This window comes from Calidris pugnax, unplaced genomic scaffold, assembly GCF_001431845.1.
Source record: "Calidris pugnax isolate Ruff unplaced genomic scaffold, ASM143184v1 scaffold31, whole genome shotgun sequence".
Taxonomy (NCBI): domain Eukaryota; kingdom Metazoa; phylum Chordata; class Aves; order Charadriiformes; family Scolopacidae; genus Calidris; species Calidris pugnax.
In genome coordinates this window covers 92,795-118,865 of record NW_015090786.1, presented here as the reverse complement: position 1 = coordinate 118,865, position 26,071 = coordinate 92,795, and the positions used below count along the sequence as shown (strand labels likewise).

General features: G+C 38.8%; 1 protein-coding gene across 9 annotated transcripts in view; it reads left to right on the top strand.

Moving 5' to 3' along the window:
- The first annotated feature begins 638 nt into the window (after positions 1–638).
- FAM184A (family with sequence similarity 184 member A) overlaps positions 639–26,071 on the top strand; it is a 65,985-nt gene continuing 40,552 nt past the window's right edge. For 4 of the 9 annotated variants that reach the window (XM_014966440.1, XM_014966438.1, XM_014966439.1 and 1 more), the window contains exons 1-3: positions 974–1,139; positions 21,426–22,280; positions 25,838–25,973. In XM_014966440.1, coding sequence (XP_014821926.1) covers positions 987–1,139; positions 21,426–22,280; positions 25,838–25,973 — 1,144 coding nt within the window. In that variant the 5' untranslated portion in view covers positions 974–986. Of the gene's footprint in view, positions 1,140–21,425; positions 22,281–25,837; positions 25,974–26,071 lie in introns of all 9 variants that reach the window. The other 5 variants (XM_014966441.1, XM_014966434.1, XR_001414566.1 and 2 more) reach the window with 3 other exon arrangements.

Genomic DNA, 26,071 nt, shown 5'->3' with positions numbered 1-26,071 from the left:
GGTGGTTTTGTCAGTGTTAGGTTGATGGTTGGACTCAGTGACCTTAAAGGTCTCTTCCAACCTAGAGGATTCTATGTTCAGCTGGTTATATATCATGCTACACAGGCATGAATCTCTATGAACAAGGGAGGCACATGGCTCTGTTATACAGATCTCTTCTTGTAATTTACTATTCCACCAATTTCCGTCAATTGCAAGTTCCAAGTGATGCTCAGGGGCCAGCAGGACCTCACCCACGCTACTCCTTCACACACACCAGACCGCCGTGCCCCCGGCGCCCTCCCGGGCCTCTCTCTCCCTGAGGGGAACGCTTCAGGCGGTTGGGCCTGCCTGCCCCAAGCCTCTGAGGGGCGACCCTGCCTAAAACCTCTACCCGCCTCCCGCCCTGCCCCTGCCCGAGCCGGCGGCAGCGGCTGCCCCACGGCGGAAGGGGCCGGAGGCGCAGCACCAGCCGTTAACGGCTCCCGGCGCCGCCGCTAACGGCCTTGGGGGGCGGCGGCGGGGTCGGGCCGGCAGCGCGCCCCGGCCGTTGGCAGCAGGGCTGAGGGGAGGCGCGGCCCCAGCTGCTCCGAGGGCGGGCGGGCAGGCGGGGCCGCCGAGTGACGCGGGACTGCGCGGCGTAAACAGCCCGGCGGCAGCCCGGCAACCGGGCAGGATTGCTGCACCGCCGCCGCTCCGGCCGTCCTCGGGGTCGGACCGGACCGAACCGAACAGTACCGGCCTTCCCCGCACGGTGCCGGCCGCAACGGACGGGGAGAGGCTTCTCGCAGCGGCCTTGAGAGGTTGAGGCCGCAGCCCGGCGCGGCTGGTGGGGACGGCGGCAGGAGGAAGCGCCCGAGGCCGGTCCCGGGGAGGGAGACCGCCGCCTCGGGCAGCGGTTCGCGGCCTCGACGCGGCTCCGCGGTAGGGCCGGTGCCGGTGGAGCCCGAGCGGCGGCGGTGGCGGGGGGGGTGCGGGTCCGGTCGGTGAAGATGGCGACCCCGGGGATGGGCTGGCAGCAGCCGCAGCACGGCTACGGCGGCGGTTCGGCGCCCGGCGCGGGAAAACTCGGCTCCGGCTCAACCCAGGGTGGTCTGGGCGGCGAGCACAGCCCGGACCTGCATTTCAAAATGAGCAAGAAGATCGCCCAGCTCACCAAGGTGAGCGACCGCCCGCCGCGCCGGGTCCCTCGCCGCCTTTTCTCTCTCCCTCTCGGTTTATCTTTGTTGTTTCCCTTCGCTTCTCGCCGTCGCCTGGGCAGTGATGTGGCTGCGGAGAGGCGGGCTGTCGGGGTCGGTGTTAAATCCCGGGGGGAGGCGGCCGGGTACGTTCTCCGAAGGCCGGGCCTGGAGCGGCCGCGTCGCCCCGGGAGCGGCCTCGGTCCCCGGGGCCGGGAGCGCCCCGTGCCGGGGTCCCGCGGTGCGAGCTCTGGCTGCCGGGAACAGCGGAGGTCGGGCAGGGACCGACCGGGGAAACTGCTGCAGTAGCGGTTCCTTGTGTCCGAATTCCCTCTAGCGCGGGCAGGTAGCTGGGTGTGTGGGAGGTGATCCCTGATTGCCAGGCTCATCTTTGGTGTTTATTCTGTGAAGATTGTAGCTTCTCTTTTGGAGGCCGGTCTCTGAGTCTTTTTAAATAGAGAAATTAACGTAATACTTGTTTTTCTTTTGCTGAAGTACTGTTATTTAAAGTGTCTGGTGATATCTTAAATGCCTTGGACGGTGAGGGAGAAGTGTGAGAATACCTCTGGTCTTGTATTGCTGATTGAACAGTTTCATTATATCCCCCCTTGCATAGAAAATACATTGTGTCTTTGTTAAAGGCTGGGGTCAAACTACAAGGAGTTTAAAACCTTATTTTTAAGGCTGGTAGGCCCTGTGTTTCTAAGGTGATTGTAGCTGTGATTACTTAGAATAACTTAAAAAATGCTCTGGTGCTATAATCTTTCTTGTATGATGCTCAAGCCATAGGTGAGTACCATTGTTCAGGAAATGAAAGGCGGGCTATCTTTGCTAAAGAGGAAGGAGAAGAAATAATTTCTGTGAAGCTAAATAGATAATTTAAAAGCACTGTGGGACCTGCTAGTATTCTTCAAATGTATGCTAAAATGGATGAAGGTGACATTTCGTTGGAACTAAGAATGAAGACTGCTGGCAGTCTCACTGTGGAGGTAGTTCATATTTATGCACAGTTGATGCACCGTCTACCAGTTAAAAATAGTATTTATTGTGGCACACTGTGTACCTTAATGTATTGGAAAGCTGATGACTGAGGGGTATTTTGTCTTGTCTTTGAATTCAGAGTCCAGTTTCTTTACATGTTAATATTGGTGGAACTAAAATTGTAATTTCTAAGGAGAAAAGTAGAATTAAAATAAGCTGAAGAATCTCTTTGGTTTTACTCCATGTGCATACAAATGCTGAATACAAGTATTAAAGATATTACTACAAACTTCTGTTCCCTGAAAGGTATGAAAAGCACCTAGAGACCATAAATGTATTGTAGACTTACCTTAAGGCGTAATGCTTATGCAAAGTACTACTTTCAAAGAATAATTTTTATTTGTGCATGTGTCCGTTGATATATTCCCTTCCTTTCTGTAGGAATTTACCCAGCAGCTTATAGCTGATTTCAGAAACAGTGTTCCACTTCTGTTGTGAAGTCATTTGTGTATACCCATGAGTTCCACATCACTGGGCATGTGCCCTATGCCCTCTCAGTTGTTATGTGTGAGAAGTCTTGAGATGGATGCGAGTTAAATATGGATTTGAATGCATGATGCTGGAATATTATGAATGTCTGTATTAGAAAACACGAAGAGGGTTTTTTTTTATAAGGTTTTTTTATGATCCATAGTAGAATTCTTCTAAAATTCTAAAAGTTATGTGTGTGTCTGTCCTACCAAAGCCTTCAAAGTAGTGCAAATAAAAGCTATGAATTGTCTTTTGCTTATGTATTTAAAATAACTGTAAACTATGAGCTCTACAAGGGGTTTACATCTGAATTATACTCTTACAGGACTGGAATATTGTATTTGTTTCCCAGTGACTTGCAGATTCTGGTAATGTTTTAGTTTGTGTGTTTGTGTTCTGTTTTCAACTTCGAGGGAGAAAACTTGGAAAATCAGCTGACCTTTGTACTGACTGAAGGTCTAAAGTGAAAAACAGTATTTCTAGATGTAAACCAGGATGTGTAATAAAAATATTTTTCCTGCACCTATTGCAACAATAAAATTTAGAATATAAAGATTTAGATAAAAAGTCTTCTATAGCATTAATTTCATTGAGGTACAGGTGCAAATTTTGACAATTTTGTGGTTAGAGTGCTCAGGTCCTACATTTCTGTTTGTTACTTGACCTTTCAGAAAAGAAAGCTTAAAAGAAGTATAGAAACTTTTGGGTAAAGTATAATCTGAACTTTCTAACCTGATCTAGAATCTGAAGCCTGATTTGGTAGATGGCTCCAGAAATTAATCCTTGAGGAAGGACTTGAGCTGCAGGGGAAAAAATATAAGCATGAAACTTAATTTCTGTAAGTGAGAGTTAACTGTCTGAGAAGATTTAATTTCACTTTGCAGAAGACTTCTGAAAATTAGCTGATGCAAAAAAAGATATTAGGATATTTCTATGAAGGTCTTTTGACCAAATTTTGCTGCTCTAGCTTTGCCAAATGCTAACTAACTTCTGTGTACAGAATTCCTCTTCAGTAATTTAGGAACTTCTGATTAAGAATACCACTTCTTAATTGTGCTTCTCAAATTGTTTAATGTCTTACATATGGACGCTTCTCACACACCTTCCAACTGTTTTCCCCATTTATGTTTGGTTTTTATTATTGTCTTCTAAGTCTTCTGTGAGACTGACTTGAAGATATAAGTCTCTCAGTGGATTTAGAGCCGAAGACAGGTGCTTTACCAGGTCAAAACAAACCCATCAATATAGTATAGTAAAATAAAATCTAAATATGCATGGGGCATTGCCAAAGGGATACACATAATTAAATTATCCAGACAACTCTGTCTTCTGACAAAAGAAATGTGACTCAATAGTTTATTTTTGCTTATCTTTGTATAGTTTGTATTACAAGCTGCGAATAGCAGCAGAGAAAAATTCTTTTCCCCGCAGAAGATGCAGATCACTCATGAAGTTCATGTAAAATTCCAAAATTAGGATTCCTCTGTTATGTTTTCACATTATTTAGAGAGAATCTGATGTTTCAGTCAAAACAATTCAGGAACACAAAGAAAAAGGTGAAATTTGTTTAATAACCAGATTTGATCAGTAATTCAGAGTGAGGTAAAATAAGATACAAATCCATTTCACTAAGCACAAAACTTCTGAAGTACTTAATATATTTTTACTTTTGGGTGGGGGTTTATCTTTGGTTTTGGTTTAACTTTAATAGGCTTAATTCACAGGGGAAGGTAAAACAAGTAATTAGAAATGCAGCTTTAAAAAATGCAATTATATTCCATGTCATGTTTAAACACTGCAGTAAATTGTAACTGAAGCAATTTTAGGTCTTCCTCTCCAGTATAAGCTCCTTATTTTTAGGCGTTTTGAAAGATCTGTGTACCAGTGCAGGAATAAAGTAGCATCTGACACAAAGATTAAAGCCAACAAGAAATAAACTGCGATTATGAGGTTGCATATATGTTTGTGCTACTGCTTGCTGGAGTGCTAATGCAGTGTTGAATTATTCCTGCTGCAGATGAAAATATGCATATATATATATATTTAATTACTTTGCATAAGACAGCTGGAATAGAAAATAAAGGCAAGTTGCTGCTATGCTTACATCAGTAGGGGAGAATGGGATTAGTTTTTACAGTTGCCAGAAGTTCAAGTGTGTTTGTTTTGGTTGGTTGTTTTGGGTGGGTTTTTTTTGCACTGTGTGCTGTAGTTTGAAGCTTGAGCATTTGTGATTGAGAAATCCACATCCTAAATGTGCCTACAAAGTCTGTTGTGCAAGCTTTCTGACATCAACATAAATCTTTGACTTTTATGGAATAACTGCATGATCCGCACTGGGATTATGCAATGAGAATCTTCAGCATTAATTTGGTTGCATGATATGAACTGCAGAAATGGTACATTAAATGGAAGAAGAGTCTCTTAAGTGCCACGCAGATGATACATGCCTTACAGTGATCATTTCTATCTATTTCATAAAAAGAAATAAAAAAATTTATAAAACGCCAATGTTTTCCCTTGGTACATGCTTAGAGCTGGATAAGTCTGTTCTGGAAAGGTTCCAAAAAACTCAGCTAGTTCAAAGACTAAGGCATCAATGTTGTCCAAGACACACCATTCTTGAGTAAACTAAAGACTGGAATCTGGGACTCCTGAGACCAGAGTTCTGTTCTCAGCTCTGCCTTTGGCATGTTGTGTAAATTTGGCAAACTGCTTTTTTTTTTTTTTTTTTTTTTTTTTTTTTTTTTTTTTTTTTTTTTTTTTTTTTTTTTTTTTTTGGAAGATAAAATTTCTCCTTTGTTTTCCTTTCTGTTAGAGATTAATACATTAACATCTATTCTCTAGTAAGTACTTGTTAGCCCAGTGAGTTGCTTGGGCATGTAGGTAGTAAACTTATTTCAAAAAATAAAGAGCAAATTTGATGCTTTCTCTTTCACGTGCTTATGCTTCTTGTGTGGGCTTTTTTGGTGGGATGGTTAAAGGTCTCCTTCAGCTGGCACAGAAGGCAGTGTGATGGAAACAAGAGCTATAGGGTTTAACTTGTATTAATGATTCTTAACAAAATATTTCCTTTGAAATAACTTTATTAGTTTTTATTTGGAAACAGTCTGCCTCAGGAAACAAAACAACTAAACCTCTTGCAAAAGGTTGATTGTGCATAGGATTGTAGGGAAACTTAAAAGAGGAGCCCTTAAAAATAGGGAAGAAATGAGAATCTAAAAAAGCCTGTAGAACTGTTTTTGTGTTAGCTGTCATCATGTGGAAGTTGATGCCATTAACAGTTTTGTAAAAACTTGGGGCTTAGTTTTTTAAGCAACCTTATGTCATCTCTTCAATGTGTGTTAACATTGGCAGCAGGCCAGTATTTGCTAACAGTTCTAGGATTGCATGAAAAGAACTGAAATTTTGAGGCGGGTGTGATTTGACTACATGTTTGAATGTAAAACATTTTGCATATATTTCTGACTAGTAATGTGGCAGTAAATGTTGTTTTCTTATTACGTAAAAATCGTTTTCAAGGACTAGAAGGTATGACAGCATAATATTAAAGATTCAATTCTCTTACATTTCTCTGGATTTACTTAATTTTGGTTTGTGTTAATTATTCCAAAGATAGCTGAAATAGCTCCTACAAGAAGGGAGAGACTGAAGGTAGGAACTGAGAAAGTGACAGAGACAATATGTCTGAAGTGGGCATCTTAAGATGTTTCTCTTTATCATGTTAGTATGGTCTCATCACCTTCCTTTTCTGACTGTCCGTGTGGTGTTCTGACTGTGTCCTTGTTCTGCAGTAGTTATGGCTTTAACAAGGGATACTCACAGAAGAGTTTTCTGTATCTGTGATGGGGTAAGGGCAAAGATGGGACTTGGTAAAAAGGGCGTGTCTTTAATACCATCTGGTATAGTTTAGAAAAAGTAAGTAGAGCTTTCAAGCTCTCAAAATCTTCTTCAGACTTTAAATAAAATCAGCAGTTATTGTCTTTACGTGAATACTTGCTAGTTGAAGCACTTAAAATTGCTTTAAAGTAGCTGTGGCTTCTAATTTAGGTCTGAAGAGGTCTTTCTTACCTTCCATGTTTCATATGACAAAAATTACGGAATTGGTGTTTTAATTAAGATGTTCTTTGTCTCTGAAAGAAGAGATCATGAATCTTAAACAAAAACAAAACAAAAAGTTGACAATTCTTATATGAAGTCAGGGAACTTTTATTTAATGCTGTTTATTCCCAATCAGGACTAGTAGAAAAAAGTTAATTCTTCTGATGCTTCCTCAGAACCATGCATCCCTTAAATGGTTCTTCCATTCATTAACATTGCACACCTGCAAGGTGAGACTACAGGGGTGTTATATGGAACTGACATGGGGATATTTTAGAGCTCAGTGTTGTAGTATGTGTGAATCAGGTTGACGACTTTACAGTCTTTTGTCACAAGACATCAAAGAAGAAGAAGAAAAAGAGAAGTAGGATAAGGTTGAAATATTTTTACTATTAAAAAAATGTTCAAATGAAGCTCCTTTCCTCTCCATCTGCATAGTCTTAATGGTTGACTACTAACTCAGAGGAGTTCTGAGACTGCTGACTTCTGTATGTGTGTGTAATTGAAAGTGTGATGTTGTTGAAAAACTGTCTGATCACACATTCACATAAGCTACTAGTCTAAAACGCCTCTTTAACATGGTTGTGCATATATTAGCTTCTCTGAAATTGTTTTGGGTTTTTTGGGGTGGTTTTTTTCCCCATTTTACAAGCATCCAAAAGAATAATCAAAATGAAGAGGCAAGTAAGTTGGGGTAGAGTATGAATAATATGATGTGCCACTTAGGGACACGAGTTAGTGGTGGACTTGGCAGTATGAATTTTACAGTTGGACTTGATGATCTTAAGGGTCTTTTCCAACCTAAATGATTCTATATGTATCCTCTTGTTCTATGCTTATTCTTATTTATTGCTATAATCAAATAACCTAGAATTACAGGGAGATGGAAAAGTATTAGATATTATCGGTCTATGTACCTCAGCTGTTAAATCTGATATGTTAGTACATTAGAGATATTTAAAAAAAACCTGAAAGATGAGAATTTTAGTACAGTTCAATGTTATGACCATGTTAAAATTTAAAATCTAAAGAAGAAAGAACTTGCAGGCCATAAATGAATCCTGATTTGACAACATCCCTAACGTGTAAAACCTGTCAACCTTTAGTTGCTTTTTACATATGATGATATATATAAATCCTATGAAAAAAGAAATATTTGAAATTCAGTTTATTGTGGTGGATTTTTTCTGTTGTTATTGCAGTTTTCATATAAGTACCACATTATGAAAGAAGGCTTTTGCTATCATCTTTATTTAGGTAGAGTCAAGAAAGTGCCAGTTCAGAGTTAAGAGCATAATACTGAAATGCTTTCCTCCAGATGCAAAAGTTGTGAACAGGAGAAAGAAAACTCTATGTAACTGTACAGGTTATTTATAGATTGATTTCTTTGTACACTTGTAAATTAGCGTGGACAGAGCACTTTGAAGTGCTCAGTCCTGCAAGGAGTTCTGATTTGTCAAGTCTTATAAAAATGTGGCAGCAGACAGTCTCTCTCTTCTTTTTTTAAAATATCTGGAGTACCATGGAAGTGCAAAGAAGTTGTTTCAAAAATATAAATCTTACCACTTGCTTAGCAAAAGTCAAATTTAAATTTAATCTCAGTCATAGTGGTTCTGTACTTTCTTCAAACACTGTAAAACTGTATTTGGTAACAGCATTGTTTGTATTTGGGTATTTTATATAGTCATGCAGCCTGTTGGTCACATGTACTTTATTTTTTTTTTATGTCTAGAAGTACAGTTAGATGCATAATGCATACTGCATCTAATATATGTGTAGAAATGTTATTTGTCATAAGTCATTATATTGGTACAGTAGCTTCCAGTCTGAAGTAGCTTCTAACCACTGAAATTCTTTCAATATTTCATTCTCTAAACTCAGACTTTGGCTTTAATGAAAATAGTAAATTTTTTCAATGATGCTACTGTTTCCCCACTCCAATCTCTGAGTCTTCATTGAAAACTGTACTCTCCTGTTAACTGTGTGAAGGAGGGAGGGTGTTACATTAAATAGTCACTAATTTTTGTTTGCTGTTTGCATGCTTACTGCTAAACAAATCTCAAACATGATCCCAACAAATCTCAACATAACATTATGAGTTCAGATGTGTGTGACTCTTGGCTGGTACTAGTTTGGCAGTAGTAAGCCAGGCTTTTATGTGTTCTTCTAATGACTGATGGCATACCAATAACCAAAGGCATTGCATTCCAAAAATAGCCAGAAGAAACAAAAACAGTCTACAGCTATTCACCGTCTTGTCCTACTTAATGCGCATTACCTGGTTCTGTTTCCTCAGTCAGGCTTTTTTAACTGAAGGCTATGAGGAAGAGCAACCTTTTGCTGAGGTTGTCATTTGGTTAAGCTCAAAATGACAACCTTTAAAAATAGCTACTGTTAAAAAGTTCATGAAGTCCTCCTTGTTCAAGATGTTCCCATTAAATGAAAGAGAACCTTTTATTTAAAAGAAGTATGAGATGATTATAAGAAATACTTGCTTTCTATTTCCATTTTTATGAGATTAATCTTTCTATTCTGTTTCCTGAAACTTCATTTCTAGAAACCTGAATTATAATGTGTTTAGAAAACAGGTGTGCTTATAATCCAGAAATTTTTAATTGAACAATGTTTTTGCTCACAACGTGACTGAAAGCTGTAACTTCTAGTAAAGGGTGTCTGACACTGCCTTCTCAGATCTGGTATTGTGCAGTGTGGATGCTGATAGGTTTGGAAAGGTTGTACTAAAGTGTATTGCAGTAATCTCCTGTGACTGTCTTTGTCCTTGCAAAATGTGACAAATGAAAATAGTGGTAAATCAGTTCTGTAATAAAGATTAGGGTAAAGGACTTGATTTTTTTTTTTTTATTTCTTTCATTTATGTAGTTATAAGCATAGGTTTCACCTTTAAAAAAATGCATTTTATTTGTAATTGTGGATATGTTTACAGGTGAAAAAACCCACTTTTTGTGTCATGCCACTGAGAGGTAAATCTTTATTTGAAATTTTTGATCTGTTATTTTGGTTGGGTTGTTCACTACCTTTCCATATTGTCTCTAACATTACAGCATTAACTTACAGTTCCTGTGTCGTTAAAATCAGTCAGTCCTTTTGTTTGTTTGTTTTTAAAACCATGTGGCCATTTACTTTATGCTGGGATTGGACACATTTTTGCAAATTCTGAAACAGAGACTGGACTTTGACATGGAGATCAGTTTGTGTTCTCTGAGCTGGTCTGGGAATGTTCTGTGGCTGTTCTCTCTGCTGCCGGGATTCTTGTCTTGCCTTTTTTTTTTTATTTCCATTCTCTGCTTCAGGCTTTGTCATGGGTGCCTTTTCAATCTACGGTGTAAACCATTCACCATTGGATGTATTGAGTATATTCTGCCTTAACTTCAAATACTTAGTGACTTAATGCATGAGACTGTAATTCTTGTGATTTATTTTTGGGCAGGTACTGCTGTGTTAAGTATCTCTGCACCTTCTGTACGAGCAAAGAGCATGAAGCAAGTTTAGCTTCTGTTGGTTTCTATTATTTTCCATATTTATGAGTTGATACTCCAGACTAAACCATATTCCACATCCCAGAATTTTTGGGGACGTAACTGTGTGTGTAATCGACATGGAAATTTAAATATATTTTTTTAATGGGCCTGTGCTCCCTCTTCCTGAGGGAAACTAAATCTCCTGCTTTCAGAAAACTCTTAGGTTGGAGACAGAACTAAAGTGTCCTCTCACTGTAAAATATATCTGCTTCTGGATGTGCCTGTATGGTATTAGGGTAAATGGGTCCTCTTCAAGAAAACCTTACTGAAGTCCTGACTGCCGTGACCTATTTGACTCTAGAGTTGCTACTAGTTCTTGAGCCTCTTTCGGTTTCATGTATAGAAAAGATATTCTTATAGAAAAGGGAAGAATTTGTTTAAATGTACAGAAAGAAATAAAATTATCTCATCCGAGAAGTATGAAATCCCATTAGTTTGTCAAAGAATTGAGAGTAGCCTCAAGTTTGTCTACAAGAACCGATTTTATGGAAGAACATGACACGTATCTTAGTGAAGTGTGAAGCTGCACGTGCCTTCCTTGGCAGCCTCGCGCGGCGGCGCCCGGTGGAGGCCGCGTGCGGGGGCTGTGGCGGGACCTGCCGGGCCGGGCCCAGCCCGTGGGGCTCCTCAGCCGCTGGGCGCGTCTGCCGCTCTCCGCGGTGCTGAACGGAGCGCCGCCTCCACCCTTCGGCCTCACGGGCCTTGGTGTCAGGAACAAATAAGTGTTATTTCCCGTGACGCAAACCAGTACATCTCCCTGCTAGCCAGATCTCTTTAGAGGCCCAATTTACATAACTACAATTTCCCAATCCTTTTATGTCATCAACGTGGTGAGCTGTAACATTGATTACACTGAGCGCTGTGAAGGTGAGCGCAGGGAATTATTTATCTGCAAATGTGTGCCGTGCCATTTTGTGGTGGCTTCTGGAAAGCCTGACAAAAAGACAAAGAAGTGAAAATGAAAACAAGCACTAGTATTTTTCAGGGAGTTCTGTCAGTTAGCAAATGAAATGTTTGAGAATACTTAAATAAGCAGCAGCATTTTATTCATATTGTCAAGATTCTAAAAGAGGAGTTCAAGTTTGATTTCCTAAAGCAACTTCAGGAATATAAAATGCAAAACTTGATGTTTTCATTCAGACTTTATACCTGGTTAAATTCTGTTCTGACATAATTGCGTTCTTACCTTCTAATGGTTTTTAAAAGTTGGAAATGCAGTTATCTTATCATAAAATTCATTAAAAATATGTATTCTATTTCTGAATGTTGCCCAAAGCATAGTAGAGTCAAAAGACCTTAGAGCTCTCAAAAGAGGAACAAATTGCATCTTGAAATGATATACTACTTAAAAGCACTTACTTCAATGGTTACTCAAAAATAGTGATACAGGTCTGTATTTTACCCTGTTTCTTCACTTAGGTGCTGCTACTTTTGTTTTGGGAAGCTTTGAACTTAATATCACTCTACTGAGAGAAAATTCATTTGTTTGTATATGGAACAATTCTTGTAGAGTGAATATCTTTGCTTATGTTGTTTGTTTGTTTTGTCAAGGGCAAGCTACTCATCTCCTCAATGCAAATTCAGTTGTTTAGCTCCAAGAACTTTCCACCGCATTATTTCACAGAGCCTAAATAATCACAAACAGATGCAATAGAAACATACTGCCTTAAATTCCTCTAGGGTTCTCTATACCTGAAAGGCTGAAATAAAATATGCCAATATTCAAGAAATAAATCTGTAAGGAATTGCAGCTCAGAGACTAAAACACAACTTGGAGTAGCCCTTTGGCCTGTCCTGATTCCCTTGCAGCAATGTAAGACCTAATCTTATAGCAGATGTGTCAACTATATTCTAGATAGATGAATGGAGGTTAAATGGGATTTTTTTCTCACCAGGAGGCAAACTGGGGAATTTGTACATCTGTCACTAAACCCTTTTTTTTTTTCCCTTTCCTTTTTTTCCTTCATCTTCCCCTCCCTCCCCCCTTCCTTCAGTATGCTTCTCAATATTTAACTGTCTTAGGAAATTGCCTAAAGTTAACTGCACTACAGATTTGCAGTGGTTGTTTCTGACATAACCTGATTGGTAGAGGTTAACATCCCAGAACTGAGAAACTGAGAAGGTGTCTTGACTGGGTGTTGGTGGCAATACTGCCCACCTCTCCTGGCACAAGGGCATTGAGTTGCAGTTGCAAGTATATGCTAAACCAGTCTGTAATGGGAGGAAATGATTGATTCAAGTTGTATGCAGAATGAATACTTAAGCTAATTCTGTTCATTTGGAGAGCTGTGAGGGACTATTTTTGAAGGTTTATCTTTTATCACAGTGTTTATTTTCACAGAGATTGAAGCAATTTGATTAATTTGACTTGCTAATTCAAGTCACGGATTTATTGCATGACGACTCAGGAGATATAATGCATGGCTGGTCTTTTCTTATGCACTTGTGTTTGCCTTGTTAAATGGTGCGTTACCTGCTGAGAGTCCCAGTACGCTGTTTCAGATGTTGAAACAAATGAATTTCTTAGTGGTTACACCTTCACCTTAGTTTATACATTCCTTATGCTTGCTTTCTAAAGAGAACTACATTGCTTTCAAACAGAAGCTGTGTAGTACTGTAGATAACATAGCTTATTTTTAGGTAATTTTTCTTTATTCTCAAGCAGCTGGGACAGGGTGGAAGCTGAACCTACAGTGAAAATTTCACATATCAACACGTATAAGATATGAGTCGTACAGGTTAGAGAGCTTCAGCCTTATCAGCTCATTTCATACCTTGCTTTCTGAAGTAGTACCAGCTACAAATATTCTATGTAATGTAGCTTCAAAGCCTTTTTAAGTCAGCTTGTATTGCTTTCTTTTTAGATGTTCACAAAATGTTGACTACTGAAGTTTTCTTTTTTTTATGTGGCCTGAGAAATTTAGATGATCAGGTTTCCTTAGCTTGTGCTGGTCCTTTTTTTTTTTTTTTGTAATGCAGCAGGAAGTAAGTCTAATTCCTGGTAAGCGCAAAGTAAATTGTTTACTTTGGTAATCAGTCCATTACTGCTTTTTGCTGCTTTTGGAATGTTTATTATGTATTTCCTTCTTTATTATGATACACTGGTATCACTAATGTTCCATTCTAATGGCACTTCAATTAACTCATTGAAAGCTCTACACTGAGTTCTAGTGCATTTTATATCCTGGTTCTGTGACTGAAGACTGCCCAAAATCCAGGAGGTATATTAGAAACTTAATGAAAAGGCTATGATAAACTAATAAGTGCAAACATTTAAGTTTTTATCTGTAAAGGAGACATTTATGAAATGCATGTATCTCTGTTGGTATTCACTGAGCTCATTCACTTTTAACGTTCGTTATGATAACCTTTTCACTTTCATGGAAGAGCTGTTGTTTTGGAAGCCGTATTATACAGTCTTTCTAACCCTTAAACTACATGGAGAAAGCCGTGGAAGTTCTCTTGAAGTATAGATTAGAATAGGGAGAGAGTCTACCAAAAAGCAGAACAGAAAGCTGAGTATCAAAATCTGTGCTCTGTATTGGAACCTCTTCTGACTTTGTTATGGGAGGAGAAGTGCATTAATTGCTGAAGATACTTCTGCTTACTGTTTTTTAAGACTGGTATTATTTAAAAAACAAACAAACAAAAACCCCCCAAAACCCACAAATAACACAAATGCTATATACTAGCTAAATTTGTAATTGAACTTTGCTGAAGTTTTCAAATACTTTTTCAAACTTATTGTCCACTACTAAATGTTTCAGTCTGCAGCTTGTTCTGTACCGTCTCTTAAAAAGTTAAGACATTGTTTATAATTCTATGGAATTAAAACTGGTGTATTGGAAGCTGCATTGTACATAGAATAGTCTTAAAATGTGCCTCAGTAATTTCTCAGTATTCTATCAATGTGTTCTTTGTATATGGCTTACTCAGATCATTCTCAAATTTTCTCTTAGCTAATGGTGTATTTTGCAGTACGCCACCAACTTAGCTCATTTTTAAAATTTCCTTTTTTATCTGGAAACAGGGTTTTCTACAGTAGTAGTCAGAACTAGGCATGTTTGTTTGAGAGACTGACTATATATAAACTGACATGTGCATGATACAGACCTGTGCCTACCTCAGGGCCTCCGGCCTTGAGCTAATTATTTAATGTGAAGTTGCACACAAATGCTCAGTAATTTATTATTTTTTTCTTGCAAGTCTACTTGTATGTGATTTACATGTGCTTATTGGTTTTTCTCAACCGTTGATTTTTTTTAAAGTAATTTTTTTATATATACTGCAGAAAGAAGGCTTCTTGGTTTTCCTTTAATCCTCTGTTGTATTAGGAATCACAGACTTTTGTTTTCTTAGGACAGCAATTCGTGCCCCAAATTTGGGATCTTGACAAACATCCTTGTTTGGCTGACTCGCCAGGTATGGGGAATTTTTGTTGGAGGTGAAAAATTCTGGTATATCCATGTACTTTAGTGTAATGAATTGCTGGAACAGTACAAGTTAGTCTCCCGTTTAATGTGGAATAAAGTAAATATTGTAAAAGAGGCAAATCTAGCAAATAGTTACAATTTAAGTACCCTTAACATTAAAAATATATTGTATTCCAGTTGCCAAACAGAAGCAACAGTAGAAGTCTTTATTGCAACTGCATAGGATGACTTTTTAAGAACATTCACTAGTGTAGCTCTCCAGATTAGAGCCAACTGGATGAACATAATAAGAGAATACAGATGTTAAACTGGAATTTAGTGTTCAGGTTGAGGAGCCACAGGATTCTCCTTACTGTATTTCATAGGAAGAATGGAAAAGAGATGCTTTAGGACAACTTGAGGTCTCTAATGGAGATACTACAATTTTCCTACTAAAGTATACATGATCTTTCCTCCTTTTTTTTTTTTTTAATTGAATGCTTTAGAAAACCTGTGGTGGAAGGAACTGGAACTGCACAAGCTTTAAGTATCTATAGCTAAACTAGAGAATAGGGAAAAAAGTGTATTTAGTCTTTTTTTTGTGGGACTGTTTTTTAGGAAATTTAAAATTAAATACATCTTCACTGCTGTTTATCATATGGCAGTGTGTTTTCTCCAGGTGTGTCCTAGACAAGAAGACATTAAGGTAGATTGAAAACAGGCTGAACTGCTGGGCTTAAAGGGTGGTGGTCAGCAGCATGAAGCCCGGTTGAAGGCCAGTCGCTAATGGTGTACCCTGAAAGCTGGTACTGAGGACAGTACTATTTAAGGTCTTTGTTAGTGACCTGAATGATGAGACAGAATGGATGCTTAGCAGGTTTGTGGACAATACAAAACTGGGGCTAGCAGTTGATAAAGCAGATGCATGTGCTGCTACTGAGAACAGGACAGACTGGAGAAATGCACTGGAAGGAACATCTTGCAAAGTTCTGCATCTGGGATTGACTGGCTGGAACGCAGCTTTGCAAAAAAGGCCCCGAGGTCCTGATAGACATGTTGAACATGAGCCAGTGATGTGCCTTTGTGGCAAAGGCAGCCAATGGGACATACTGGACTGCATTAGAAAGAGAGTCGCCAGCAGCTCAAGACAGGTGATCCTGCCCCTCTCACCTGGCACTGGGGAGACTCACCTGGAGTGCTGGGTCCAGTTCTGGGCTCCCCAGCACAAGAGGGACATGGACATGCTGGAGCAAGTCCAGCAAAAGGCCACTAAGATGACGAAAGGACTGGACCATCTGTCGTACTAAGAGCGGCAGAGAGCTGGAACTGTTTAGCCTGGAGAAGAGAAGGCTCAGGGGGATCTTATGAATGTGTGTGTATACCAGATGGTAAGGAGTAAAGACAACTGAGTGGGCATGTTCTTAGTGGTGCTTCATGAAAAGAGGAGGCAATAGGCACAAACTAAACCATAAGAAATTCTAGTAAAACATAAGAAAATACTTATTTTGCTGTCAGGATGGTCCAATACCAGAACAGGTTGCCCAGAGAGGTTGAGGAGTCTCTCCTTCCTTGGAGATGTTCAAAACCCACTTGAGCACAGCTCAGCATATGCTGTTCTAGCTGACCCTGCTCTGAGCAGGGAAGTTGGACTAGATGATCTCTGAAGGGCCTTCCAACCTCAGCCTTTCTGTGAATCTGTATACATTTTGTTCCTATAACAGTTAATATGTTGCAGCTTTAAGTTGTTGGTGTGAAATGACAAAACTAATAGCCAGTATTGTGTAGACACCGAGAGGTAGCTTTTTAAAGTAGGGTTTCAGATTTAGCAATAACTTGGTTTTCCCCATTAAATGCTCTGAGCAGTGTTGTCCCTTACAACTTAAGAGGGAAACGAAAAGTCCTATTAAAAATAGAACTTTGAAGATTATTATATGAAAAAATCTTGACGGCTTATCTTGTGCTGCTCAGTGTTTGGCTAGCAATGCATGAGAAGGAATAAAATGTTCTTTTATAATTAGTTGTCTGTTCTGTATGTAGTAAAGCATTTGTAAGAATGTATTCTATGATTATGGACAGCTTTTCTGAAAGACTGTTTCAAATAACTTCGAAGTATTTTCCCGTATTGCTATATTTTTATAATATAGTAAGAAGCAGAAATTTGGCTAGTAAAACCAAACTTTTTCTGGGTCTTAAATTGGTTATTTATTTTTGTCTTAAATTGACCTTTCATTGATCATAACACATGAATTCTAAGTGTTTAAATATAACATACTTCTCATTATTTGGTCAACAGGAAGAAAAGGGGAAAAATGAATTGAACCCATCATAATAAAAAGTATGATTGTTCTGAACTATGGTAGAGAATACATTTCTCCATAAAATTAATTCATAATAAAGCGTGGAAGTTTTTGAATGTTTTTTGTTGATGTTGTAGACTAAATTTATTCTGTTTGCATCCCACTGTGTCTGTGGGGTGTGACTTGTCTGTAGATAAACCCTTGTTACTGTTTCTCAGTTCCTCCTCCCTGCATCTACCAGCTCTTACCTACCCACAGATAGCCAGGGTAGGACAGGCTCGTTGGTCTGTGTGTTCCAAATCATTAACACCTTATGCATGTGCAGTTCCTTATTAGCTCTGTAGGTGTGTAGTTCATTAAATAGGTGTGCAGCCCTGACACAGGCTTGGGGTGTCTCTGGAGGCTGGTGTTTCAGACTGGTGGGTACAGACAGCACCAGTGCTCACTGGCAGCAGCACTGGGAACAAGACACTTCACCTGAACTGGGCTGAATAGAGTGCTCTGACCCAGGGACCTACATGTTAAGTCTAAAATGAAGGTTTACCAGAGACATAAGATTGGTGTTTGTGTAGGATGTGTAGTGATGTGTTTTTCTCATAGGTATCAGTTCCTTTTTCTATGTAAAATTAGAGAGAATGGACACATTTTTTAATTAGAAAAGCATTCCATCATGACTAACTTGCTGGCAGGAGCAGCTGACCAAAGTGCAGCTGACCATGCAAGAGTTGGTCAGCTCTCCAAACCATAACATCTGGTTTGGAGTCAAAAATATTTCTTAGCCAAATAATAAAACTTTCATCTTTCAGCCACAAACAGTTTTGAGCGCTAATTATTGTTTGTATTGCATGTAGTTCAAGACACCAAAGCTAATGCAGCTATGGATTTGTTTAACCTTACCACATAGAATATAACTAAAAACTCCAATACTCAATTATTGGCATAAAAAAGGTTGTTACTGTTATTGTGACTAACTCTGTTGTAGTTCTTCAGACCAAGGAATATAGTACTTCTGTACATTCTTATTAATGATTATGTTCCTCTTTTGAATAAAAAGTATTAAGGTCTTTATCTGGCAGTCTCAGTATTCTTGGAGAGAGTATGGTTCTGTCTGTACCTCTGGAATGATATGCTAACTGAAAATACAGTCAAGCACAATTTAAATTTTTTTTCTGTCACCTGATAAGAACTGCACTATGTATGATGCATTTAGAGTGGAGCTGGAAAAAATATGAATTACTTAAATGAGGGATTTATGCTTCTTAGTAATATGCAGTTGCACTGAAAGAGCTGCTAGTATTTTTAAAAGCATTTACAAGCATGCTTAGAAAACAGCTCATCCTCTGATTTTAAAGCAGGGAGCACAAAACTTGTTTTATCTGCCCACCTCCAACTTTTGCAGCCTGCTGCCTTTCAATTTTCAGAAACCTACTTGAGCAAGAACTATGTTTTATCTAGAACTTTGAATGTGTCAATTTTTCCAATGCATTTTAGTTTCTGCTTTCATTTCATTGAAATGCTGTTAAGTTGCTTTTGCTTCCATTAGTAAAGATTTTTTTTTTTTTTTTCCATGGTCCTAGGCTAATACAACGCATCAAATTTTCAAAGATAAAATCTGATACAGCTATTCCATTACTTTAAAAATACTGAGATTTATGACAGAGAAATTTGATAGAGATGGAATTCAGGCTGCTGAAAAACATACGTTATGATACAGCATTCAGCTGCATGCATTTTATTTTATTTTTACATTTTCCATAAGACACCCATGTCCTTCATTTAGGGAGTGAGTGGTGCCTATTTAATTTGTAGATCTTCAGTGTTTTTTGTATGGAGTAAGTGGATGATGAGAATTTAAAGATACCTTCTGAATCCAGCATTGCATATAGGCTTATTTTTCACTTGGAATTTTCAGTGAGGGTCCCATTGCCAAATCATAATACCCTTGAAGATACTACATTTTATACTTTCTGTAGATTGTAGTGCTGTATAACCTGAGACTGGAACAGTGCCTGAAGTGAAAAACATCATTGTGGCACTTCTGTGCACAAAGACAGGAGTCAAGGGCTGATTTGAACATGGGATTTGACCTAGTGTTCTGCAAATACTTTTTATAACAACCTCATCATAAGTGTGGTATTTCTTATAATACCTTTTTAACTACATTGTCTAGCTTCTTTAATCAAGACTAAGGCCTCTTAATGTGAAATACTGCATGTTTGTTTTTAAATAATTAAATTAAAACCCTAGTTTTCAAAGTATTTCTGATACCAGCAAGGAATTGAGCCCTGGACACTCTTTAAAAGACAGGAAAACTAACTTTTGGGATGCAATAGCTGGGACTGTGTGTTGGTGACAGGAGGGAGGTGAAAGCTTTGAGGTCAGAAGTTACTGTTGGCATCACCAAAGAGAATGAGAATGTTAAGGGTTGAAACCTTGGGTGAAGGGCACTGCAGTGATAGTAGTGATTCTGCTAATGAAATTGCATGGAGTTTTGCTGTCATGTTATTACAATATATTGGAAGAGCTTTCTGGGTCTTTGAACCATGAAGCTCTTTCACAAGAAAGCCAGAAGTCCACCTGCAGAGATATTAGCAGCATTAAGAACAGTTGCCAAAACCACGGAAGGCTATTTTTTCCCCTCTTTCATTAAATAACGTGTACAGATGTTAGAGAAATTGAATTGGTCTATATGATTTTTTTTTTTTAGTTATTTCCTTGCTATGTAAAGGTAAGTGAGACCATTTAGTTCTTTCTTTCCATCTGATACTGTATCAAAACTTTTCTTTCTTTTCTTCTTTTTTTTTCCTTTTAATCTAAACCCTGGGGTTTTTTTCCCCCTTTTTTGGGGCACAGGTAACAATGGTATGTGTTTTTTATTTCAGACAATAAAACTTAGAATACTGTGTCTGGGCTCTTTTTAAAAAAAGCAGCAAAAAAAAAAAAACTAAAAAGAAAACCCAAAGCCCTCAGAAAACAGAGCTTGCTATATTACATGGCACAAATCTCGAATCTGCTTTTTCACTTACAAAGCTCAAAAGAATTCTTGTAACTTGTCTGAACACTTGACTGTAGACACTTCTCCAGTCCAGAACACAGAAGCTCTGTGCTTGGTTCCTGGAGAGCAATTCTGGGCCTTCTTCATATTTCCGGGCCCTGAGGGCAAGTCAGGGCAATCTTTCTGTTGCCTGGCTGAACAGTAACAGAGGACTGATCCAGGTTCTGCCACAAAAAAAAAAAACACAAACAAAACAAAACCAAACCTTCCCCCCCTCCCCAAATTTCTAAATTCTCTGCTGCTTCTTTGTTGTCTGTTTTTGTTGCTTCTTGTTCATTTTTAAGATATACAAAATAAACTATGCATAAGTCTTTTTTTTTTTTTTTTTTTTTTTTCTGTTCAGATGTGTTTTATAGCTCTGATTTGCAGTCTGGGAATTGTGTGGATTTGCTGGAGTTCTAGGATCACAAAATATTGTATTAAAACCACTTATTGCATGGTTTATTCACTTATATATATGCATATACACACACACACACATGCATACATACGTATCCATACCTCTGTATTGGTGGGAGTACTTACTAGTTAAAACCCAGAAAGACAACCTCCCTTGTTGGGGTGCAATTGAAATATCCCATAGGATGTATCTGGTTACTTTAAAACTTTCCTTGAAGGCTGGGCAGCTTTGCCGGTTTCACAGCCTCCTTGAGGTGCTTTCCACTGGGGGCTCCCAGACTGTTGGCTTTCCTGCAGCTACTTTTCTGTTCAGCTGGAAAGTTGGCAAGCTTATGTAGTGAGGCACCTCAGACCTTAGGAGATTCACATACACAAGATGCCTACTAGAAAAGCTATAAAAAAATGAAATGATATCTGGGCAACTGTCAGGCCTACAAACCAGAACAACCAATGTTAGCATTTTAGATGTTTCCAAAATGAAATGTTTAAGAATAGTTAGCATTTGGAAGAGAGGGATTTGAGATTTGGATTTTGTTACAATTTAATTTCATGTTGTAATGTATACTGTGCATGTTTATTATCCAGTAGAAAACCTCTGTTCAAATTTTGTTTTAGGCTAAGCTTTTAATTCTTTTAAATACATGTTGTATTTTTCAATGCATTAAATGTGCTTTTTTCTCAGCGGTATTTACAGCAGCAACATGCATATAAAGGCAAAGCTTTCATCAGGAAAATAACAGGTTAAAGAGTATAGGAAAAACATTCTACAAGAGCTATAAGATTGTAATGACTAAGACAACATTTATGCAGTCACATTCATAATATTTGGTTTCTTATTTGTATCATGAAAACATGCCAGATTGTCAAAGTAACTTTCAGAACACCTAGATGTTTTTTCTTATGACTTAATAGATAACCAGAATGCCTTTTCTGATAATATTATTTCACGTCTGTAGGTAATATACGCTTTGAACACTAAAAATGATGAACACGAAGCTGCTATCCAAGCCCTTAAGGATGCTCATGAAGAAGAAATTCAACAAATTCTTGCAGAGACCAGAGAGAAGATCTTGCAGTATAAAAGTAAAGTTGCAGAAGAAATGGATCTCAAGAGAAAGATCCAGGTTTTAGAAGAGTCACTGGAAGATCATAAAAAGATGAAACATCAGGCCTTGACAGAATTTGAAGCCTATAAGGATAGAGTTGAAGATATGCAGCTTTGCGCAGAAGCTCAGCATGTCCAACGTGTAGTGACCATGTCAAGAGAAGTAGAAGAGATCAGAAAGAAATTTGAGGAAAGGCTAAGAAGTTTCATACAGTTGCAAGTACAGTATGAGAAGGACAAGCGTACAGCTCTGGAAGATTTGAGAGCTGCCCACAGGCTTGAGATTCAAGAACTTCTGAAGACTCAACAGAGTCAGAATGCTACTTTAAGTAAGGGGCAAGAAAAGTTAGAGGAATTGCATAGACTGGAGCTGGAAGACTTGAACAGTAAAGTTGAAGAGTTAAGACTGGAAAGAAAAAAACTCATTGAAGACTATGAAGGTAAACTCAGCAAAGCACAGTCCTTTTATGAACACGAACTTGATTCTTTGAAAAGATCTCAGCTTTTTACAGCAGAAAGTCTGCATGCTTGTAAAGAAAAAGAAGTGGAGCTAAGAAAAGAATTTCAAAACCAGGAAAGTATGTTACGGAAGAACTTGGGAAAGCTTAAAACTGAATTGCAAATGGTCCAGGATGAAGCTGCCAGTCTACGGGAAAAATGCCAAAAACTTCAGGTGGCTCTTGGTACAGCAGAAAACAATGTTCAGGTGAGACCAATTATATGTTGTTCTTAAGACTGAATTTTCTTTTCCTATTTATGCTGTCTTTCCCTGTGGCTGGTAGGTTGAGGTGACTGGACAAATAAACTTAATTTTCGGTCACTCATAGTTGATTATAATCTATTTCTAAATTTTAAAAGTTTATATTATTATGTTTATTTTATGTGTTTAATTTTCCCAAACTGAAGTAATACTACTTTATATTCCATTATATATATTACTTTATCTTTATATTCCATTAGAATCTAGAAACCCCTACCCAGGGGAAAGTTTTGGTCTCCTTCCTTTCAGCTGTTCATGAACGGAACATCATTGTTCTAGTGATACCACCCAAAGTGTAGTATACTCAATAGACTACTCAAAATGGGTACCACTTAAAGAACAGACAAAAAACTCCAAAGCAAACCCTGTTCCCTCCATCCCAAAGAAAGAAAGGAAAAAAAACATGCAAAAAGCTAAGCAATATTGCATTAGGTCCACACATAAATTCATCCTTCCCTCCCCCACCCCAAAAAAAGGATTCTGAGAGGGAAGGAGGATGTTGGTGACTAATATCACTTGAGATAATAGTAGACAGAATTCAGACAAACTGAAGTGCTTGTAGAGAACATTAGTGATTATTTTGCCTAAACACGTTGAGTCTTAGGAAAAGTAAGTTTGTGCAAGGTAAGAAAAAAGACAACTTTCTGAATTGTTTGAACTTTTTTATTATAACATCTTTATTGCCATTTTCACAAGCAATAACTGAAATGTTTTCAGTATGACTGGTTTTGGCTGGGGTAGAGTTAATTTCATTCACAGTAGCTAGTATGGGGTTGTATTTTGGATTTGTGCTGGAGACAGTGTTGGTAACCCAAGGATGTTTTAGTTACTGCTGAGCAGGGCTTACACACAGCCAAGACCTTTTCTGCTCCTCACACTGCCCCGCCAGCGAGTAGGCTCGGGGGGCACAAGAAGTTGGTGGGGGACACAGCTGGGACAGCTGACCCCAACTGACCAAAGGGGTAGTCTGTACCATATGACATTGTGCTCAGCAATAAAAGCTGGAGAAAGAAGGAAAGGGAACATTTAGAGTTATTGGTGTTTGTCTTCTCAAAGTAACAGTTATATGTGATGGAGCCCTGCTTTCCTAGAGATGGCTAAACACCTGTGTCGTGGTTTTGACCAAATTGACCAACCAGAAGGACAGATGACCCCTCCCTCCCCCCTCTAAGGAAAAGAGAGGAGAGGAAGAGGTTAAAAAATAATTAAAATTTTAGTTTAGAAAAAAATAAACTACTTTAGCGAAAATATAAATAAATAATGAAATAATAAATAATAACAAGAAAAGAAACAAAGGGGAAAAAAATGTATACAGTATATACAAAACCGTATCAAGCTCCCAGGATGATGATCACGTCACCAGCAGGCACAGGGGAAAGTCCCAGGCTGGACTCGGTGATGGACAGGAGCCAGATTCCAGCTCTGGAGTCAGGAACGCTCAGATCGGGATCAAAGGCAGACGAACAGACAGGGTCCTCCTCGGACGTCGGCCATTGAAGGAAGAGAGTTGACCCTTTGATCCCTCAGCTTTTATTCTGAGCATGATGCGGATGGGATGGAATACCCTGTTGGTCAGTTTTGGGTCACCTGTCCTGTCTGCTCCTCCCTACAGGTGTGCCCCCTCTACACTTTTCTGCTTCCGACCCTCCAACTGGACACATAACAAATTTACCTGACATTGGATGTTATAGCAATAAGTATAAGCAGGGGCCTCTCTGCACACCATTCCTTGGTATGATCAGGTCTTATCACTGTGAGAGTGAACAGTTTTCTGAACAATATGCTGTTAATTTCAGAGTTTAGTTAGAAGAGGCCTAGCTTGAAAAAAGTAAAATTACTGAACGGAAAACTAGTTCTGTTTTACCTCAAACCAGGACAACCTGCCTGCTGATGGAAAGATCCTTATTTTGCTTTGTTTGCATGCATAGCTTTTTTCTTTACCTATTAAACTGTCTTTATCTCAACACACAAGTTTTCTCACTCTTACCTTTCTGTTTCTCTCCCCCATCCTGCTGGGGGGCAATGAGTGAGTGGCTGTGTGATAATTAGCTGATTACCAGGGTAAACCACAAAACAGTGTTATTTAGATACTAAAGTTTCTTGTCCTTAAATAAGGACAAGACATCCCAGAAATACATAGATTGAATTTTTTTTGGTCAGCACAAAATACGACTGGGTATGCTGGACTTAAATGAAAAGAGTCTGTGAAATACTGATGGTTTTTGGTAGTTGTGCTGAGGTCTGGAGAACAGTAAACTCTGTGCGTAAGCTTAAGCTTATCTTGTCTTTTGCATTTAGTTACTCTAAAGTTTCAAGACCAGAAGTACCATAAATGTGATGGTCTTAGTAATTTTGGAAGCATCATTGAGTAGAGCTGAGATGGGCCATGAGCTTTTCTCATTTACAGTCTAATTCCAGCTCATCTTTTGGACTATTCTTCCTTCTTGTATTAAAGGCTACAGGGTATAGTGAAATAAGACTCCCACCTTTATCAGATGTTAAAACCAGAATACCTTTTTCCAGTTTCCCAAGAGGCCTCCCAAAAATTCCTTTCCAACTCTCTTCAGTTAATGAAGCAGAACTCCTGCCTTTCAATTTATTATTTCAAGGAGGTGGGTTTTTGGCAAGCTACAGCAAAGAGGAAACCCACTGGATGTTGATCATTCCTGCAGAAAGGGAGTTAGTCTTGGTTCCAAAGAGGAAGAGTCTAGTACAGTATTCACGGCAGATTTTTTAAGTCAGGTCCTGCTTTGATCATCATGGATAAGGTGACCGAAGGCATAATCTCACCACTTCTGGTGTCCATGTTTCATTACACAACCTGCCCAGTGTTTTCCCCAATTCTGTTTCCTGCTTTAATTTCTGAAATGATCCCTTTACTGTTCTGGTGATTTGAATGATGAAAAGTCTAGCTTTCCTTTTAAAACAGAACAAGGTTTCCTTTTTCTTCCTGCATTGCTGAGAACACATAATCATCATCACTATGCTATTGTGAATCAGTACACCAGACTTAAAGCATAGTAGAAGTTTGATCTAACTAATTGCCTAGCTCTCATTTTATGTATATCCGTGAGCAGCTTCATTTGTGTCAGTACTAAACACTCACAGTTCAATGAAGGACACTGTAAACTGCTGTGAACATAAAATGTATTATTCAGTGTGAAGAACTCTCAGATATCAGAAACGAGGTTTCTCAAATTGCCCCCAAACCCTGTACCATTTTACCATTTTTATTTTTTCATATACCTTTTTGAATACTGTCACTTTCCTCTTATGCATCCTTGTCATGCCATGTATCCAGTGTCTTGTAGAGCTTCAACAGTATTTTTGGAAAAACACATAATACAAAATGAATATGACTGTAATATCACAGGAGTTCAGCTTTTGTATGAATAAAACTTGCTTGCTGAAGGGTCTTTTCAGTTCTTTTTAATCTAGTGCTCATTTAAACTTAAACAGGATTGTATATAATGATAACAGGCATTATCCTGTTCTTCCTCTAGGTTCTTCAAAAACAGCTAGATGATGTGAAGGAAGAGGAGATGTCATTGTTAAGCAAACACAAAGAAGTGGAAAGTGAGCTAGCAGCTGCTAGGGAGCGCTTACAGCAGCAGGCCACTGATCTTGTTCTCAAAGCCAGTATGTATGTCAGTAACTTAATCTGGAAATTAACTTCATCTCTTTATTCTAGCCTTTCCTTATTCTGTTAACCTCGTGCAGATTTAGAATGCCTAAAG